Below are 22418 nucleotides of genomic sequence, written 5' to 3'. Positions count from 1 at the left end.
CAGAGAGGAGGAGAAAAAGAAAATATGTGTGTGTGAGTGTGTGTATGTATATATATATATATATATATATATATAGGCACAGGAGTGACTGTAGTAAGAAGTTTACTTCCCAACCACATGGTTCTGAGTTCAGTCCCACTGCGTGGCACCTTGGGCAAGTGTCTTCTACTATAGCCTTGGGCTGACCAAAGCCTTGTGAGTGGATTTGGTAGATGGAAACTGAAAGAAGCCTATCATCTATATATATATATAAGTATATGTTTGTGTGTCTGTGTTTGTATCCCCACCATCGCTTGACAACTGATGTTGCTGTGTTTACGTTCCTGTAACTTAATGGTTCAGTAAGAGATACCGATAGAATAAGTACTAGGTTTACAGAGAATAAGTCCTGGGGTCAATTTGTTCGACTAAAGGCGGTGCTCCAGCATGGCAACAGTCAAATGACTGAAACAAGTAGAATAATAATATATATATACGCACACATACATACATCTAAAATGTATGTACAGAAGTCTCTCACATATGTAATATAAAAAGTGAAAAAAAAAGAAAAGCTTAAATTTAAGATTATCCTTGCAATTTGAAAACGAAAATCCCCTTTTAAGGGAGGGATGTTCAAATAGAAAGACAGCTAGTAAGGGAGGTAACTCCTACAAACTGGGCTGGTCCAAATATTTAGAGAATAAAGGCAAGTCTGTTGAGCCAACAGTAAATATGCTTTACTGAGGAGTTCTAAGATACAAACATATTGGTTACTTTCACCAGTTGCCTACAAAGATACAGCACACACCTTAACTGTCCACAGCAGAAATGTTAAAACAGTCCTCCAAGTGGTGAAGATTGACCTGCAGTTTTGCTCAATCAGGGCTGACCTAGGGTTAAGCAACAACAACAACAATAAAATATTTCAAGCATTTTTTCTCACCTGGAATTTGGGTGAGCAGCTGTCCTCCCACTTTCAGGAGTCCAGTCTTTGATGCCAAGCCACGATGATATCTGCACGTCTTTTGGCATTTCCTCTTCCAGTCCTTCCCAGAAGAATCCTCCATCACTGGTTGATGCCACATTGGTGAAAATGGTGTTCTTCTCAATAGTCTTCATGGCATTAGGGTTGGTTTTGTAGGACGTACCTGAGAGATAGACATGAAGCACATGTAGTGCATGTAGTTTACAGAGACAGAGGGAGTGAGGAATGCATGTGGTTTGGAAAGATAAAGGGAGTGAGGGACACATGTGGTATAGGGTGAGTGGAGCGAGGGATATTTGTGGTATAGGGCAATGAGGGTGAGGGATACACATGGTATAGGGTGGGGTCATGAGGGTATACATGTGGTATAGGGCACTGGGGGTGAGGTTAGGGATACATGTGTCATAGAGCAATGGGGGTGAGTGATACATGTGGTATAGAGTGAGGGTGGTGAGGGATACATGTAGAGGGAGAAATACATGTGGTTTAAAAGATACAGAGAGCTGAGATACTTGTACCACATGTGGTACAGAGATAGAGGGAGTGAGGGCTATATGTGATACATGTGTTGTAGAGAGATAGGGTAGTGATGAGGTATACATAGATGTAATGTAGATAGAGAGTGAGGAAGTATATGTGGAGCATGTGATGTAGCAAGGGTGGATAATGAGCTACATGTAGAGAGATAGGGGTGACAAGAGTACAGTAGGAATTCTTTTTGATGTAGAGAGATAGAGGGAGTGAAGAGATACATGTGATGTAGCGATTAGTGAAGTACACGTAGAGAGTTTGGGCGCAAAATGAGGTAGACGTGATGTAGAAGTACAAGAAGAACAAATATACAGAAATAAACCTCAACCTTTCACATGGTTGAACAAGCAATCCCATCCAGTTGGGATTCACTGTGTGGGCTGTATTATACATCCTTACAATTGCTGAATACAAAAAGGGGCTCATGAGACCTCCATTTGGGTGATTTCTCTGAGTCACCATCTCGCCCTTGCATGCCAATTTGTTGCAAGGTTATCCATTTAGAGCTTAGTGGACTGGAGCAGTGGGAAAATGAAATGTCTTGCTCAAGAACACAATGCACAGCTAGTCTGGCAAGCATAACCATTATCTTGCAATCACGAGTTGAACAACACTGTAACCACTGAGCCACATAAATGAGCAAACATAAATGATGAATTATTTTGATCAAATAAAAAGGCACGTAAAAAGCACCATCCGTACGTGGTCGATTCCAGCGCCACCTTGACTGGCGTCTGTGCCGGTGGCACGTAAAAAGCACCAGCCGATTGTGGCCGTTGCCAGCTCCCTCTGGCCCCTGTGCCAGTGGCACGTAAAAAGCACCCACTACACTCACGGAGTGGCTGGCGTTAGGAAGAGCATTCAGCTGTAGAAACACTGCCAGATCAGACTGGGCCTGGTGCAGCCTCCTGGCTTCCCAGACCCCGGTCAAACCATCCAACCCATGCCAGCATGGAAAACGGCCGTTAAACGATGATGGTGATGATGATGAAAAGAGGGTTCAAAGAATCTGGAATACCTCTAACTCATCACATAACTTGCTAGAAATAGCAGTCAAACTTCACTCAAATTATACCCAATCAAATTTTTAAAAATGACAATCCTTAGATAACTTTGTCATCGTTGTCATCATCATCATCCTATGTCTGCTTTCATGATGATTTCCATCACAGCCTGAGTCATTTCTTATTAGCTGCTCCAAAAGATTGGTACTTGTTTGTGTCATTTGGTTTGGTTTCTACTGCTGGGTGCCTTTCAATCACCAGTCATTTTACAGATGTACCGGGGGAAAATTTTGTCAGGGCACCAGCATTCAAGGAAACTTGCAACCCTACACTTTCTCTGCTCATTGGGCAACCATATTACAGTGTGTACTGAGTGTATTTTTCATGGCACTAGCATTGGAAAGCTTGTCTTGCTCAGTAACCAGTCTATAAAAAACATGGGAGAGGAAGTGTTCCTCTGTGAGACCACCATAAGAGGAATGTGCCTTGATCACAGCAAAATCAAGAAAGAACTACATAATGTATAAGAACAGGATGATCACAACAGAAATCTTTGATCATACAGGTCTGCTGAGTCTGAAGAACAGCAAATGAAATATTTTGAAGTATCAAGTAAAAGGAACAAAAAAGCTGGAAATTTAACCTGGAGCAACTCCGAAAAATCCTGCCTCTGGATTAATAGCTCTAAGTTTCCCTTCACTGTCAAATTTCATCCAGGCTATATCATCACCAACACAGGTGATTTTATAACCAGGTAATGTGGGGTTCATCATTGCTAAATTAGTTTTGCCACAAGCACTTGGAAAGGCTGCTGCTACATATCTTTTCTCTCCTTTTGGATTTTCAATTCCTAAAATCTGAAGAGAAAGAAGAATAAAAAATAATTAAAAAAAACACATTACACATAAAAAAATTTAAATTATAAACAAAAAAAAAAAGCAATGCAAAAAGTTTAATAGACATTGCAAACACATACACAGAGCAACACATGCATGCTTTGATCATCATCATCACCATCCTAGCAGACTACTAGAGGCAGACTGACAGAGGGAGAGAGAAAAATTTCCTGCGTGGTGATCGGCAGCTATGATATTTCACTTTACAACTTCTCATTACAACAGTCTGGTTTACCTGTAGAAGATGATGATTTTGCTTCAATTTGTTTGTAAAAGTACAAAAAAGATAAAATTTCACCTCCACAATATCTGAACTGTAAATTTTTGTTACCAATGTCCAACATCTTGGAACATTTCTTCAGCTCAGCAGGTTACGTTTTTAATGATTTTCAGAAATACTTAATACCAATAAATTTAGAAATGCAATTATTTCTAAATTATTAGAAATGCAATTATTTCTAAATTAAAAGTCAATCACGCTTTCTGGGATGCAGACCTAGTTTCAGAAATCTGCAGTCATTCCTGACCTTTTGCTATATTAGAACATTTTAATTGTGCTACTCGTTTGAGAAACTCTTTCAATTAAAGACCTTCAGTTTATTTGTTTTTCAACTACTGTACAATGTAGAGTATACATGCTGTTTGTTCCCTATTCTAAATCAATGAAATTAAACTTTGAATGTCTTCTGATAATAAAGATTTTTGAAACTATAAGACGCGCCTTTTATTTTCCGATCATTTTGACTCTTATCTAAACTGAAGCTAACACTCCAAAATATATGGGGTTTTTATGTTCGGCAAAATATTTGACAATTAATTGCAATAACTGATTGGCCTGTATCCCAGTTAAAATTAATTGATTGCTAGGAAAATAATTGATTGGAAAAGTTCTAATAAACTATTTACAACCCCTGTGTGTGTTATGCATACAAACCATAGAAACACATACACACATACAAGCCACAACTATCCTCTATTATTTGCAGGGTTATTGTATTCACATTCTCCAAATGATAATTTGGAGATAATGTAATTTGGAGGAGATCTGACTGCTATTTCTAGCAAATGTGTAAATTCCTCCATCATAAAACGAATTGATGTGAGGGAGGCTTACTTACCAACATGTGTTCTGCTAACCAACCTTCGCGACTGGCCATAATGGAGCCAAGTCGAAGGGCGAAACATTTCTTGCCCAGTAAGGAATTTCCTCCATAGCCACTTCCAAATGAACAAATTTCATTTCTGTCTGGGATATGGGCAATTAAGGTCAGTTTGGGGTTACAAGGCCAATGGGACGGTGTGCTAGCTGAAAGATAAAAAAAAAAACATAAAGGATTGAGTGCTGAACAGTTTATAGTTGTGCTCAGTTGAAGGGTTACAAATAGGGAGGTGACAATTAGTTTAGGGGGTCACATTACATAGTGGTCAGTTTAGCAAAGAAGGGAAGGTCACATCATAAAGTGGTCTGAGTGGGAAACTACTCACATCACAAGGTGGTTTGTCAAGGGGCAAGCGATCATATTACAGGTGGTCAGTTTAGGCAGAGAGGAAGATGCCACATCAAGAAGTAATCTGATGGGCAGAGCTACATTACAGGGTTGTGTCACATGATGATCAGTTTAAGGGTCATTAAATGAAATTTATTTAGATGGTAGACAATTTAAGGTGGACACATTGCAGTCACAAGTTTACTTCTTGCAGTTATTTCTATAGATTTTCTATAGAAATTATAGCCAGCACCCATTTGTTACAATGTTTTGTGTCTGAGTATACCTAAAGTAGACGAGATCAAAGATGATAAAAATGGGTAATGGGTGTATAAGCCATATTTCAGGAATTCTTGCTCCTTCATCAGCACCACATCCAATCCATACAAAATATCATAACAAATCAGTGCTGGCTATAATTTCTATAGAAAATCTATAGAGACAACCATAACAAGTTATTTAATAGCACTGCTAACACAGTAGAACACAGTATTGACTATAAAGAGTTTAATATACTTTGTAGAATATTATCGTTTAATAATGAAATATGGTGTTCCTCATTAATTATTCACCAGTTTAGAATGGGATGTGTTTTATTGTGGTCAATAAGATGGTAGGATGGTTGCAGAGAAGCAAAATTTAAGTATTTCTTACCTGGAAGTGGTTGACCGACGGAATGTAAACATTTGACAAAACTGCCTGTTCCTAATGCATCGAGGGCTGCCTGGCCCATTCTGGTCATGATGCGCATGCTGGCTACGACATAGGCTGAATCTGTGAGTTCAATTCCAATTTTAGATAATGGTCCACCTACTGCACCCATGCTGAATGGGATTACGTACATGGTACGACCTGAAAGAAGTCAATGGAAATCAGTTTGGAATTAAGAGGAAATAAAAAAAAAATTTTTTAAACAAATAACATTTGGGATTGTTTTGATTTGATACTAATTTTAAAACAAATTAAAATATGGTGCAAAAGCAGAATTGTTTGAGTGTTGGACGAAATGCTTAGTGGTAGTTCTGACATAATGTTCTGCATTCAAATTCCACCAAGGTAAACTTTGCCTTTCATCCTTTCAAAGTTGATAAAATAAAGTACCAAGTACTAGGGTCAATGTAAGTGACTTGCCCTTCCTCTCAAATTGAGCAAAAATTATAAAATTATACTAAATTTTAAGACAAACTGTCAGGAACTGTGCCAAAGAATATAGGGTACAGCTTACAGAGAGTATTCAGATAGTCACTACAAGAGGGAATTTCAGGAGTATGTACAAAAGACATCAAAAGGATCTGAGCCAGTTTGAAGCAAGCCAGCCTCACTGGAGATGAAATCACAGATAAAAAAAATATCATTGGGAGAGATGTGTAGAACACTACCGCAAACAGAACACTGTCCACCTCAGTAATAGACATCATTGTATTTTTGGTGACTGTAGAGCCATTATTAAAAAAATTATGATCGATTTTTAAATGCTGAGCTTCAGAAAAGATGCCTGGTAGCGACGGATCTCTTTTGATTTAATCTGGCATTGTAAGACCGTCTTATTGCTTTATTGCTCACAATGCATGAAATCCTGTACATATAGAGGCTTCTTTCAGTTTCCATCTGCTAAATCCATTCCCAAGACTTTGTTCAATCTCAGGCTATAGCAGAAGTAGTGTGGCCCAAGGTGCCACACAGTGGGACTGAACCCGAAACCATGTGATCGGGAAGCATACTTCAATCTCAAATACAAATTTGGCAAGGTACCTCGCATACATCCTGGGAATCTCATGTTGAGTTCGGTGTCCATGTCTTCCAGATCCATCCAGTAACCAAGCTGACCTTTGACTCCAGTTTTAGGAATTGGTATTGTGTCTCTTTGGGCTTCTGTTGCTATCACAGTACGTCTCTCTACACGGGCCACATCAGCAGGATCTGTCCGTGCCAGCCAACTGAAACAACAACAAAAAACATACATGTACACACACAAAAAGAAAAAAAATATAAATAACTAAATCATAAAATGTTAAAGAAAATATTCTTAGGGAAAATAAGAGACATCTATTATAATTCATTGCTTTGGGTCTTTAAGTTTAGAATATTTGTGGTTGTTGTTATTGTTGTTTAGTCTCGTTAGTATTGATGCTATATACATATATACTAGTACTATGACCTGACAATGCCGGGTCATAGTGCTAGTGCATGCATATACAGCTGCGTGCGAGCGCACATAAACACGAGTACTGTCCAAATCTCCGACCAATCACATACAGCTAGCTGGCATTCAATTGGCGTATCAAGTTCTGGGCATTTTGATTGGGTTTTGGATAGAAAATTCACAAAAATGTCACTTCTATTGATTTTTTAATGGCTTTTAATGACTGGGGAAATGTAAAAGATGTGCACGACCACCCTTGGACGGTTTTGAATGACTATAGAAAGAGCGAGCCCTCTAACTGAAAAATTGTGGATTTGTATAAAGGACACACACACAGACAGACATTTTGCCATTTATATATATAGAGATACACAATGGGCTTCTTTCAGTTTCCATCAACTAAATCCACTCACAAGGATTTGGTCAGCCTGACACTATAGTAGAAGACACTTACTTAAGGTTCCATGCAGTGGGACTGAATCCAGAAGCATGTGGTTGGGAAGCAAGCTTCTTATCACACAGCTATATGCATATATATATATATATATATATATATATATACTAGCAGTATCGCCCGGCGTTGCTCGGGTTTGTAAGGGAAATAATTATATAAGCATTTTTAGAGATGTAAAGTATAATAGCCATCTCAATATGGCTAACCACAAAGGGGGAGGGGTGTTACTGTAGCTTTTTACGTTCTGAGATTTAATAATAAATTTTAGAGAGTTACTTCCCTTATATATGTCAAAAATGGATTAAAAATGGGAAAAATTGATGGTAAATTTTTTTTTAAATCGTAGACTCATCGTAGACGCGCGCTAATACCCAGACGGTCTCGATATGAATCACGACTATAAGATACCCGGTTTTGGTTAAACTGCACCGCAAAATGTGGGAGTAGTTAGGAATCTAAATCGTAGGAGACAGACACACAACCTCACTTTTATATATAAAGATTTCCTCTATTTACATAATATTGAGGTCTCTTTCTTTCTTTTGTTATCTTACTGTTTTTACCAATATACATATATATATATATATATATAAATTATATATAGTTACAGAGATGTACTTGCATAGCAAGTGACTTGATCTGAGATCGTGTGCTGGAACGAAAACAGTTGCAGCGTTGAAGGTGTTTATAAGCCATTTAAGAAACACACAAAAACCGTTAGATTCACTTCAACATTTAAATTTAATTTGTCAAAATATTTTCGTCGCTTTGAGACCGCGACCTGTTAGCACAATATTTTTGTCAGTGAACAGGTCGCGGTCTCAAAGCGACGAAAATATTTTGGCAAATTAAATTTAAATGTTGAAGTGAATGTAACGGTTTTTGTGTGTTTCTTAAATGGCTTAGAAACACCTTCCAGGCTGCAATATATATATACACACATATATATATGTATGTATGTATGTATGTGTGTATATGTGTATGCATGTATGTGTGTGCATGTCTGTGCTTGTGATTGTCCTCCACCACTGCTTGACAACGAATGTTGGTTTGTTTACATCCCTGTCACCTAGTGGTTTGACAAAGGAAACAGATAGAATAAGTACAATGCTTACAAAAAAAAACTGGAGTTGATTCATTAAACTACAATTCTTCAAGGCATTGCCCCAGCATGGCCACAGACCAATGGCTGGAAAAAGCAGAAGAATAAAAGAATACATTCTCTGCTTTGGTCTTATGTTCAAGACATGAGAAAGCTTGAGTTTACATGAGAAGGCCTAACAGACCTGGTAGAAACAGCAGCCAAATCTCCCTCAAATCACACCTTACTGTATTATGTATGTATATATATATGAGCCAATGAGGGGGACCTCTACATGGTAGCTAGACCTGGTAGAAATAGCAGCCAAATTTCCCCCAAATCACACCTTACTGTCTTATCTATGTATATATGTATGTATGAGCCTATGAGGGAGACCCCTACATGGCAGCTAGACCTGGTAGAAATAGCAGCCAAATTTCCCCCAAATCACACCTTACTGTCTTATCTATGTATATACGTATGTATGAGCCTATGAGGGAGACCCCTACATGGCAGCTAGACCTGGTAGAAATAGCAGCCAAATTTCCCCCAAATCACACCTTACTGTCTTATCTATGTATATATGTATGTATGAGCCTATGAGGGAGACCCCTACATGGCAGCTAGACATGGTAGAAATAGCAGCCAAATCTCCCTCAAATCACACCTTACTGTCTTATCTTTCTGCTACTTGGATATAGGTGTTATATTCGTCGTAAAAAACTTTCCTGTCACACACTCACGCACACACACACACACACACACACGCACCGTCACACACACACACACACATGCGCACACCCACACACACCCACTCACACACACGCACGGTAGCTTACAATTTTATTTATATATTTGCGTGTCTATGTGTTGAAAGAGGAAGTGGGAGGCAGAGTGAAAGAATCACTCACTACAGTAAGTCAATTACTTTCATTTTATTCGTTGCCCACTGTGTGTGTGCGTTTGCGTGTGCTGTAAACCAGACTAAGAAAAGCATTTGACACACACACCAGAATGTGAGTTTTCTGTAAATTTTGCTTAATTGGAGTTTAAATTTTAAAAACTGGACCTGGCATGACGCGATGCATTGTACTCTTAAAACTGCTAGGTAAATTGTAATTGAAGAAATCCTATATTGTAGATTTGTATAACTCCCAAAGGGAGGCAGATAAAATCTGCCTTTTATAATAAGAGATATCTCTTATTATAAAAGGCAGATTTTATCTGCCTCCCTTTGGGAGTTATACAAATCTACAATATAGGATTTCTTCAATTACAATTTACCTTGCATTTTTAAGAGTACAATGCATCGCGTCATGCCAGGTCCAGTTTTTAAAATTTAAACTCCAATTAAGCAAAATTTACAGAAAACTCACATTCTGGTGTGTGTGTCAAATGCTTTTCTTAGTCTGGTTTACAGCACACGCAAACGCACACACACAGTGGGCAACGAATAAAATGAAAGTAATTGACTTACTGTAGTGAGTGATTCTTTCACTCAGCCTCCCACTTCCTCTTTCAACACATTGACACGCAAATATATAAATAAAATTGTAAGCTAACGTGCGTGTGTGTGAGTGGGTGTGTGTGCGCGTGTGTGTGTGTGTGTGAGGGTGTGTGTGTGTGTGTGTGTGTGTGTGTGTGCGTGAGTGTGTGACAGGAAAGTTTTTTACTACAAATATAACACCTATATCCAAGTAGCAGAAAGATAAGACAGTAAGGTGTGATTTGAGGGAGATTTGGCTGCTATTTCTACCATGTCTAGCTGCCATGTAGGGGTCTCCCTCATAGGCTCATACATACATATATACATAGATAAGACAGTAAGGTGTGATTTGGGGGAAATTTGGCTGCTATTTCTACCAGGTCTAGCTGCCATGTAGGGGTCTCCCTCATAGGCTCATACATACATATATACATAGATAAGACAGTAGGTGTGATTTGGGGGAAATTTGGCTGCTATTTCTACCAGGTCTAGCTGCCATGTAGGGGTCTCCCTCATAGGCTCATACATACATATATACATAGATAAGACAGTAAGGTGTGATTTGGGGGAAATTTGGCTGCTATTTCTACCAGGTCTAGCTACCATGTAGAGGTCCCCCTCATTGGCTCATATATATATACATACATAATACAGTAAGGTGTGATTTGAGGGAGATTTGGCTGCTGTTTCTACCAGGTCTGTTAGGCCTTCTCATGTAAACTCAAGCTTTCTCATGTCTTGAACATAAGACCAAAGCAGAGAATGTATTCTTTTATTCTTCTGCTTTTTCCAGCCATTGGTCTGTGGCCATGCTGGGGCAATGCCTTGAAGAATTGTAGTTTAATGAATCAACTCCAGTTTTATTTTTGTAAGCATTGTACTTATTCTATCTGTTTCCTTTGTCAAACCACTAGGTGACAGGGATGTAAACAAACCAACATTCGTTGTCAAGCAGTGGTGGAGGACAATCACAAGCACAGACACGCACACACACACACATACATGCATACACATATACACACATACATACATACATACATATATATATATGTGTGTATATATATATTGCAGCCTGGAAGGTGTTTCTAAGCCATTTAAGAAACACACAAAAACCGTTACATTCACTTCAACATTTAAATTTAATTTGCCAAAATATTTTCGTCGCTTTGAGACCGCGACCTGTTCACTGACAAAAATATTGTGCTAACAGGTCGCGGTCTCAAAGCGACGAAAATATTTTGACAAATTAAATTTAAATGTTGAAGTGAATCTAACGGTTTTTGTGTGTTTCTTAAATGGCTTATAAACACCTTCAACGCTGCAACTGTTTTCGTTCCAGCACACGATCTCAGATCAAGTCACTTGCTATGCAAGTACATCTCTGTAACTATATATATATTTATATATATATATATATATATATGTATATTGGTAAAAACAGTAAGATAACAAAAGAAAGAAAGAGACCTCAATATTATGTAAATAGAGGAAATCTTTATATATAAAAGTGAGGTTGTGTGTCTGTCTCCTACGATTTAGATTCCTAACTACTCCCACATTTTGCGGTGCAGTTTAACCAAAACCGGGTATCTTATAGTCGTGATTCATATCGAGACCGTCTGGGTATTAGCGCGCGTCTACGATGAGTCTACGATTTAAAAAAAAATTTACCATCAATTTTTCCCATTTTTAATCCATTTTTGACATATATAAGGGAAGTAACTCTCTAAATTTATTATTAAATCTCAGAACGTAAAAAGCTACAGTAACACCCCTCCCCCTTTGTGGTTAGCCATATTGAGATGGCTATTATACTTTACATCTCTAAAAATGCTTATATAATTATTTCCCTTACAAACCCGAGCAACGCCGGGCGATACTGCTAGTATATATATAAAAAATATGTGTGTGTGTGTGTGTATGTATGTATGTATGTGTCATCATTGTCATCGTTTAATGTCTGCTTTCCATGGTGGCAAGCCAGAAGGCTGCACCAGGCTCCAATCCAATCTGGCAAAGTTTCTACAGCTGGATGCCGTTCCTAATGCCAATAACTCTGAGAGTGTAGTAGGTGCTTTTTATATGCTACCAGCACGAAGGTCAGTCAGGCAGTACTGGCATCAACCATGCCTGAGTGGTGCTTTTTACATGCCACTGGCACGGGACCAGTCAGGCAGCACTGGCATAGATAGTGATAATTTTGCTGAGGTATATACATCCACAGCTGGATATTTTTTTTCTAGTTATGAACCTCACCTTCCAAGCAGAGTAATATACTTTTCCCAAGCTGGACATTTTTTTATGGAAGACATGAAATGGAAGGCACCAGCTGTATGATGGTAACACTCCTTTACAACTATTGCATGATGTCAATACAAGAAGACACAGTCACATCCACAAACACTTATACATGTATGTGTGTGTGTGTGTGTGTGTGTGTGTGCGTGCGTGCATGTGTGTATCATTATCATTTAATGTCTTGTTTTCCATGCTAACATGGCTTGGATGATTTAACTGGAACTGATAAGGCCAGGGGCAGCATCAGACTCCATTGTTTGTTCTGTCATAGTTTTTACAGCTGGATGGTAGCAACACCAGCGCTGGGGCTTCTTTCAGTTTCTTCCTACCTTCACAAGGCTTTGATCGGCAAAGGGCTCTAGTAGAAGATACTTGCCCAAGGTACCATGCAGTAGGACTGAACCTGAAACCATGTGGGTCGCAAGTGAGTCACAAGTGAATTTCTTAACCTCAAGGCTATGTCTGCACCTATAATAATATTCTTGCCTTTTCAGCAGTAAGTGTTGCTATTTCAACGTACATTAAGTTGTGCATTTTTAAAAGAAATGGAACACTACATTCACTTGAACTTCATACTAGTCTTTCTGGTTTATATTTAATCATTCAACTGTTAATCTCCATATATATAAAGCTGAAGTTGTCTGTGTATGGCAGGTTTGATAGCCTTCAACTAACACTATCTCCTCCGAGACCCTGCGGCGCAAGTCGACCAAAATCGAGAGTATGATAGAAGAAGGCTTGCTCTTCCTTCCGTAGAAGAAAAAATCCAAATCGGACCATGTTAACACCAAAAATTATTTACATTAAAAAGGTGCTTTTTTTCTATGAAAATCCCTATTTTTTTACGATTTTTTTACTGCTGTGCCACCATTTTTCAGTGTATTTCAACCAGAAAAATGTTCACTTAAAGAGAATAACAAGCTACATAATGCAAAGTTTTTACTTTTCAAAAATTCCAATTCTAAAGGGTCGAAACAAACCCGAGCAATGCCGGGCGATACTGCTAGTATTTATCTAAATCAAATTTCAAACAACCTATTTAACTTTAGAAAACACGGACGTTGCAATGAAAGTGCATCATATAAGTACTTCACAGCTGAGTGGTGGAGTCACATTGTTGAAATATTTGTCGGTTAAATCAGTGAGATATTACTGGGTCATATCAATGCAATATTATAGGTGATATCAGTGCAAAATTGGGTTGGGTTGGCACTTAATTAGAACACTGGAAGAAAAAATGCCTTGTGGCAATTGTTCCATCTCTTTAGGTTCTGAGCTCAAATCACACTGCGGTCAACTTTGTCTTTCATCCTTGTAGGGTTGATTAAATAATTTAGCAGTATAGTACTGGGATTGATGGGCACATACTAACTACAACCGCTGATCCCCTCTGAACTGCTAGTCTCATGCCTAAATTAGAACACAATATATTACTGGGTTGTATTAGTGCAATTTAAGGGGTCGTGTCAGTACAATTTTACTGGTTTAGATAAGAGTGGCAGGATTGTTAGAGCATCAACAAAACAAATACCCTGCTGTATTTGTTTCAGTAAATTACATTCTGAGTTCAAATTCAACTGCAGTCAACTTTACCTTTTGTACTTTTGGGGCTGATTAAATAAATTACTGGTTTGAAACTAACCCTCTGAGGTTTCTTTCTTCTGTCTCTTCTATCGTTATTACAATGGCCTGTGTGCCATCTATTTCCCCACCACCACAACCAGCCCAATACATTTTCTCCAGTCCTTCCTTCCCAGAATTGATATAAACTTTGGGGAATTCTTATCCTCTCCAGGTTTACCTCACAGACACCAACCTAGTGTTAAAGGTGAATGTAAATCACATTAATCTTACCAGTCTGGAGGAGAGGAGAACAACTACATTAATCCCCGTAAGTCTGGAAAAGAGGATCATCAATCTCATCAGTCTGCAAGAAGAGTTCAATCGCAACAACCTCACCAGTTAGAAGATGAGGGTCATCGGTCACATCAATCTCAAGGCGGCGAGCTGGCAGAAACGTTAGCATGCCGGGCGAAATGCGTAGCCGTATTTCGTCTGCCGTTACGTTCTGAGTTCAAATTCCGCCGAGGTCGACTTTGCCTTTCATCCTTTTGGGGTTGATTAAATAAGTACCAGTTTCGCACTGGGGTCGATGTAATCGACTTAATACCTATGTCTGTCCTTGTTTGTACCCTCTATGTTTAGCCCCTTGTGGGCAATAAAGAAATAGGTCACATCAATCTCATCAGCCAGGAAGGGTAACATCAATCATACCATTCATTAGTCTGGAGAAGGGATCATCAGTCACATCAACTCACCAGTCTGAGAGATGGACCCATCAGTTACAATAATCTCATCAATCAGAGTGAAGGGGATTATTGAGCATATCACTTGCAAAAATCTGGGATCATTGATCACATCAATCTCACCAGTCTAGAGAAGGGTTTGAATGGACACTGTCTAACCTCAGTCATCATCATGACTGCTGCCGCCACCACCACCACTTTATGTCCATTCTCTCAAGCTAGCAAGGTTTAGACAAAAACTATGCCCTAGTAAGAAATGAACTCACAACCTTCAACTTACTTTGTTATATTTGCTTATGTGTCTCACATGATAATTACTTACATTATTTACATTTGATGGATATTTGTCCTCATCTTGTTTGTTATTAACACATTTCGGCTGATGTACTCTCCAACCTTAATCAGGTGTTCTGGGAGAATTTTGAACCTGGGTTCTCATTCCTAATAATGTTATTACTATTATCATTATTATTATTATTATTTGGGTCACTGCCTGGAATCGAAATCGGAATCTTGGGGTTAGTAGCCCGCACTCTTAACCACTACGCCATATGCCCATGGATGAAGGCTGGAGTCAAATATAGGACTGTAATTACCTACAGTACAAATGGAATCATAGTAAAAAAAAAAAAAAAAAAAAAACATACCAGTTTTCATATTTGTGAAGTTTACTGATGACATTGTCTTTCTGTAGAATGTATAAGAGAAGTTCATTTTCTTGTTCTGAGCCATCACAGATGTGGATGTTGTCTGGTTTAGTGATCTTAGCTGTTTCCTCAACAAAGGTCTTCACAGCAGGGGCTAGTTTATTGATGTTTCCATAGATGACACTGTAGTTTTGAACCACTTTAGGATACAAAGGAGCAGATTTTTGAGAAAGAGCAGACAAAAGTGTCTTCCCACGGACAACCCTGAAATTAAACAGAGAAATACATAAGCATGACAATTCAACTTTCACTTTATACATCATATATATATATATATATATATATATATATATATATATATATATTGTTTGTTTTTGTTTTGTTTTTCCAGTTTCAGCTCTTGAGCTGTGGCCATGCTGGGGCACCGCCATTGTGGTGAAAGAGTACAGCAGGGATCACCACCCCCTGCCGGAGCCTCGTAGAGCTTTTAGGTGTTTTCGCTCAATAAACACACACAACGCCCGGTCTGAGAATCGAAACCGCGATCCTGCGACCGCGAGTCCGCTGCCCTAATCACTAGGCCATTGCGCCTATATATATATATATATATATATATATATATATATATATATTTCTTTATTGCCCACAAGGGGCTAAACAAAGGGATTAAGTCGATTATATCGGCCCCAGTGCGTAACTGGTACTTTATTTATCGACCCCGAAAGGATGAAAGGCAAAGTCGACCTCGGCGGAATTTATATATATATAGAGAGATGTACTCGCATAGCAAGTAATTTGATCTGAGATCGTGTGCTGAAACGAAAACAATTGCAGCTCAGATGCAGCACGGATTTTTGTCAGTGAACAGGTCGCGGATTTTAGCGACGAAAATATTTTGACAAATTAAACTTAAATGTTGAAGTGAATCGAACGGCTTTTGTGTGTTTCTTAAATGGCTTATAAACACCTTCCACGCTGCAATTGTTATATATATATATATATATATATATATATAAAGGTTCAGCAAAATTTAGATTCAGATGAATAAGGTACTTAAGTTAAAGGCACCAGAATTTGGTATGGTATTATCCATATAAATCAAATGGGGTGATTATAATCAAAATAAGCAACAAGGATATCCAAGGTAGTGTAGTACAATCGTTTCATGCTACTTCATTTTATTAAACACTGTAAGTATTACATCAGTTTTAAAATGTCGAGTAATCTTCAGCCACATATAGAATTTTTTAATTAAATGGCCAATGTACATTTTTATACTTATTTCATTTGCCAACATTACAAAGAGGGTAGATATATAGACAGAGAGGTTAATTTCATCATTAAGAACATGGTAGTAGAATATCCTTCTCCATCTGTAGATTTTTTATCACTGAGTTCACTTTGTTATTTAGATCTATCAATGGGGAGGGGGTTTCTTCATATGGTTCAATGGAGACAAACAAGAAATTTTTCTATTTATAGAAAGAAGAAGGGGTAGTACAAATGTCAAAGCCATAAATCCATCCTCATTTTGAGGAATTTAACTTAGGCATATTTGAATGTATTTTAGCAAAAGTTAGTAGGCTGAAGCTAGTGGGGTAGATGGATGGGAAGACGTTTGTTGCTGTAGAGGAGGCATGGACAAGACATGCCTCACCAATTACAAGAGTTCTTCAACACACATGAATTCTGGTCGAACAGACCTACAACTAAAGACATGCCAAGCATGATCTTCATGTCATTCTTTTTAGGAGTTTCTAGAACTACATTATCCAATGTACCCTTTCATCTTTAATAAAGTATGGTGCAATCTGAGGGAGATTTGGGTGCTGTTTTTAACAGGTTGAATGACAGGTACCCATCCTGATACACAACATAACCTTATCCTCACTCCTAATACTACACATAACACACACCCCACAAAATATAACAACACGTTCATCCAAAGGAGCCTCTGTGTGGCATCACAACTTGCTAGAAAACTACATCAAATTACACTCAACTTCATTAAAAGAAGACCACGTTTAATAATACAATCCATTGTACACACATTCATACACAAAAATATGATGTAAAAAAGATAAAAATGTTCATGAGTAGAACACATTCTACTGTGTGTCCTTATTGGGAATGACCAAGGGCTGAACAACAACAGACACACATGACAGATAAAATATACACACTAGACAAAACACACACACACACACACACACTCTACACCATATATAAACATGTACAGATTTGTTAAATACAAAATATAAAGAAGGAAAAAAACGTCCAAAACGATTTAGATAATAAAATAAGTCCAAAATTATATTAAATTAGCCAACAGTTAATGAGTTTTTTTTTCTAAATTACCCAGTAAATGAGGAAATACTCCCCACTTCTTCCCAATAAATTACATTAATGTACTTTTACCATTATGGATTGTAATGAGTCACTGACAAAAATGTTTTGATTTTAATTCTAAACAACAACACTACTATCGTCACCACCACCACCACCACCACTACCACCACCACCACCACCACTACCACCACTACCACCACCACCACCACCACTACAACCACCACCACTACCACCACTACCACCACCACCACCACCAGTCTTTAAATGTTTGCCAACAACAGTAAGTTTTGACAAAAAGCAACTTCACTAAATGGAGTTTGTCAAGCTTTATGTTACATTAAAGAAACAGTGGGGATTAGATGAGGAGCGGGGGGGGGGGCAACGAAAGAGCAATTTTCTTGTTCTGCTGAAAAAACAAAATGGCCAACAGCCAAATAACATTAAATCACCCATAACATCTTCAGAATTACAAAATAAATGATAAATCTCTCTATATATACAAAGCTGAAGTTGTCTGTGTATGGCAGGTTTGGTAGCCTTCAACTAACACTACCTCCTCCGAGACCCTGGGGCGCAAGTTGACCAAAATTGAAAGTATGATAGAATAAGGCTTGCTCTTCCTTCCATAGAAGAAAAAATCCAAATTGGACCATGCTAACACCAAAAATTATTTACATCAAAATGGTGTTTTTTTTCTATGAAAATCCCTATTTTTTTACGATTTTTTGACTGCTGTGTCACCATTTTTCGGTGTATTTCAACCAGAAAAATGTTCACTTAAAGAGAATAACAAGCTACATAATGCAAAATTTTTACCTGCATGTTTTTTTTGGGGTGGAGGTAAGTCAATTACATTGACCCCAGTGCTCAACTGGTGCGAAAAATCAACATAGAACAACGTGCAGCACAGACAACAGTGAACCACAACACAGCAGGCGGTTGTCATGGTAACAAGCTGCTAATGCCATGCTGTCCATTGATTGGCTAAAATTACCCAAATTTCCCAACTTTAATTCCAAATAACATCAGGTTCTTTAATTTACAAGATAAAGCAATTGGTTGATCGTAATCAAAATTCAGAGTTGCATCGGTACACCAAAATTGAAAGCAATTTGAGCAAAATTAAAGGAGGTTCATTTTGCAAATGAGGAAGACTAGATCTGCCAGGGGCCACACCTGGTTCTATAGTCTGTTTTGGCTTCATTTCTAAGGCTGGAAGCCCTTCCTAATGCCAACCACTCCACAAAGTGTACTGGGTGCTTTTTATGTGGCACCAGCACCAGTGCTTTTTAAGTGGTACCAGCACCAGTACTTTCACATGGTACCAAAACCCACACCAAAGCATTTTACGTGGCACCTTGGTTTTAGGATCTCAATTTTGTTGTGGTGGGCTGGTCTTCTCAAGTATAGCAATACACCTCTCACCTCAGGCCCCTATCATTTCCTTCATAAGGTTCAGGAGATGAAGGAGATATATACATACATACATACATATATGTTCATTTATCTTGTATTATTTTGAAGTAGAATGTCTTACCAGACATCAAAGTCTTTGCACATAAATGAATTGATCACTAAAGTATCCTGTGTCTACATTTGAAGTTGTATCTGTATTCTAAAATGGAGTTTGTACCCTGCAATCTAAGTGTGTAACAGACTATGTAAAGGCCTCTTCAGTTATTACTATCTCTAACCTGAGAAAGATAAAATTTAAAATGTTATATAACCCTAGGTCAGATCTTATCGGGAAGATATGAGGGCAACAGCAATCCAGATGTGACTATCCTGACCCCTTTATCTCCAAACAGCATACCTATATCTACATTTTTAAAAATTATTATATATCTGAGGTATTGTGTAAATATCAGTCCTGCTAGGGATGAATATTTCATAGCTATATATACATTCAGCAGCAGCAGCAGGTACAAAAGAAGAGAGTCCTCAATAACAAGGAAACAGATCATACATTGAGAAATATTTAACTTACACTAAGTGTTAAGTTGTGCTAAATTTCTCAATTACACACACAAATACATAGATACATGTGTGTGTGTGTGTATGTACTGAACACAAAGTGTATTAGAAATATTGGATTTAAAGTAGTTAAATTATAGTTTCTTTCATAGCATTTGTTGTAAAGCTGTAAACAGATATAAATGTATCTTGTTATTCTCTTTGTACTGAGAAAAATAAAGGAGATTGCCCTAACATGTTTTCCAATTTGTTGGACACTCATCAGAGAGGAAACACCCTCTCATCATTCTATCCATGAAAACGACATAATTTGTTGGCAGCATGATTAAATAATTCATAAATAATTATGCATAAGAATGTATATCAAATAAGTCTAAAGTAGTTTGATTAAAATTTTCAAGGCTTTATAGCAAAATGTTCATGCTTTTCACATCTGTTGTTTCATAGTAGTCATGGTTTAGATTGGATGGGGACTTATTTGAGGCAAGATTTTGAGGTTGATGCTCTTTCTGTAGCTAACCCTTACCCGTTTTTCAAGTAAGGGATCTTTTTCTCATTTCACAGGTCTACAAAAGAACAGAGCAACTGGTCATAATGTTGACAAGGAACTGGTGACAAGATGTTGAATATCAACATTCATACACACATACTCACACAGATATGCATATCTAAAATGCACATACATATGATAACACATGCATACGTGTATCATCATCATCATTATTATCACCATTTTTTAATATCTGTCTTCCATGCTGGTATAGGCTTGATTGTTTGACAAGATCCAATGAGCCAAACTACTTGTTGGCCACCAATGTCTGTTTTGGTATGGTTTCTATGGTTGGATGCCCTTGCTAATGGTAACCACTTACAGAGTGCAATGTGTGCTTTTTTAGTGACATTGGCAAATGTGAGGTTACCAAGTAACTTGCAAGATAAAGAAAAAACCCTAGACCGAGTGGGCTTGTAATATAGAAGGAGGTAGCATTATGTCAGGTGTTGAGAAGCTAAAGTGTGATGACGAGGCAGGTACAAGTATGTGTCTTACGAGGAGACCTCTGTGCTTGAGGAGACCTATTGAGTCAAGTACATCAACATCTAAATAAATATCAAATGGAAATTGTAGTTGTGATACCTGTGCCAGTGGCACGTAAAAAGCATCATCCGAATGTGGCCGATGCCAGCGCCGCCTTGACTGGCTTCTGTGTCGGTGACACGTAAAAAGCACCAACCGATTGTGGTCATTTGCCAGCCACCTCTGGCCCATGTGCCGGTGGCACGTAAAAAGCACCCACTACACTCACGGAGTGGTTGGCGTTAGGAAGGGCATCCAGCTGTAGAAACACTGCCAAATCAGACTGGAGCCTGGTGCAGCCCCCTGGCTTCCCAGACCCTGGTTGAACCGTCCAACCTGTGCTAGCATGGAAAACGGACGTTAAATGATGATGATGATGATGATAATATAGAAGGTTACATGGCAACTTTGCAATATATAAGAGTGAGTGAAAGTAGCTGGGAAGAAAGTAGAAATATTGGGTGGTGTGGTCTCGGAGCTTACTGTCAAGGTACAACAAAGAGGAGTATAAGGGAGGAGGATATGGACTGAGGATGGGGAAATGTGGGTAGGGGGTGAATATAGCGAATGACATACAAGTGGGGAGAAGGAATAAGAAATAGTTCAAAAAGAAGAGGTGATAAGTGGCAGCAGAAGAAGAGGGTGGCAAGTAGCAATGTAATAAACAAATGTATAAAAATAATTATTACATGCAAGCATGTTATTACATGTCAACAGAACCTCATTACTCTAAAGATCAACAGGAGCACTATCAAAATGCTGAGTGTTGCATTACTGATATCCATTTTTCGGTGTGCGTCCATGTGAAGGATTGCCTTTTACCAAGACTAGGTTACCTAACCCCTAGGTATAGTTCTTACTGGTATCTTGGTGACCTGAAATAATTAGAAAGTGCATGTATGGGTCTACCCCAGCCCTCCAAAAATTAATCTGTTATCTTCTGAAGAGATTGAAAAGGTGACACAGCCAGAAATATTAAGACATCAGATTAGATAATTGTTGAAGGATATCTAATGAAGGAGAGTGAGAGAGAGAGAGAGAGAGAGAGGGGAGACAGAAGGGAGATGATAGGAAGGGTCATAGGAAGAGAGGGAGAGAAAAAAAGAGAGGAGGCAGTAGTGAGACCTAAAGAGAATCAGAGAGAAAAATATCAAAGTTCAAGTAACCAAAAAAATATTACAATAACATGAACAACAACCACAGCAATATTCTCAACAACAACATGTTTACAGAAATAATAAAAAAAAGATTTTGTTTATTTTAAAAGAAATATCTTAGAAATTAAGACCAGACAAGTTTAACAAAGGTCAAAGTGTTTGACAAGGTCATATGACAAATGTTTCATATTTGGGGATGAAAAAATTTCATTTTTATAAAATTATAAAAGAAAAAAGAAAAACTTGAATAAAGGGAAGTAACTAAAATAGACCACTAGCATGAATGAAGTATACAAAAATATTCTTAGCTGAACTTTGCCATCTAATTGGAGGAACAAAACAAATATCTAGTAATAATCATTAATGTTTCATGAAGAAAAGAATGAAATAATGATGAAGGTGGTGGTGGTGGATGGTAGTGAAGATGATGGATGTAATGATTATGATAGTGGTAATGATGGTGATGCTGGTAGAGATAATGAAAGTGGCAGTGGTGGTGGTGGTGATGTTGATGACAATGGTGGTTGTGGTAGTGTTGGGTGATGATGGTTGTAGTAGAGGTG

At 38.1% G+C, this 22418-nt stretch overlaps 1 protein-coding gene across 1 annotated transcript in view; it reads right to left on the bottom strand.

The window, feature by feature from the left end:
* The window catches only part of LOC115220892 (phosphoenolpyruvate carboxykinase, cytosolic [GTP]), a 51691-nt gene that overhangs the window by 9293 nt on the left and 19980 nt on the right, over nucleotides 1-22418 (bottom strand). Inside the window, exons 2-7 of the mRNA XM_029791089.2 lie at nucleotides 15301-15564; nucleotides 6638-6822; nucleotides 5540-5737; nucleotides 4517-4704; nucleotides 3146-3359; nucleotides 926-1130 (exon numbers count right to left, since the gene is read on the bottom strand). Of these exons, the coding sequence (XP_029646949.1) occupies nucleotides 926-1130; nucleotides 3146-3359; nucleotides 4517-4704; nucleotides 5540-5737; nucleotides 6638-6822; nucleotides 15301-15564 (1254 nt within the window). The remainder of the gene's footprint in view (nucleotides 1-925; nucleotides 1131-3145; nucleotides 3360-4516; nucleotides 4705-5539; nucleotides 5738-6637; nucleotides 6823-15300; nucleotides 15565-22418) is intronic.

The sequence above is a fragment of the Octopus sinensis genome, linkage group LG17 (genome assembly GCF_006345805.1).
Source record: "Octopus sinensis linkage group LG17, ASM634580v1, whole genome shotgun sequence".
In the NCBI taxonomy this organism is placed as follows: Eukaryota; Metazoa; Mollusca; class Cephalopoda; order Octopoda; family Octopodidae; genus Octopus; species Octopus sinensis.
The sequence above is the reverse complement of the archived record's forward strand: the minus strand, read 5'-3'. Positions and strand labels throughout refer to the sequence as shown.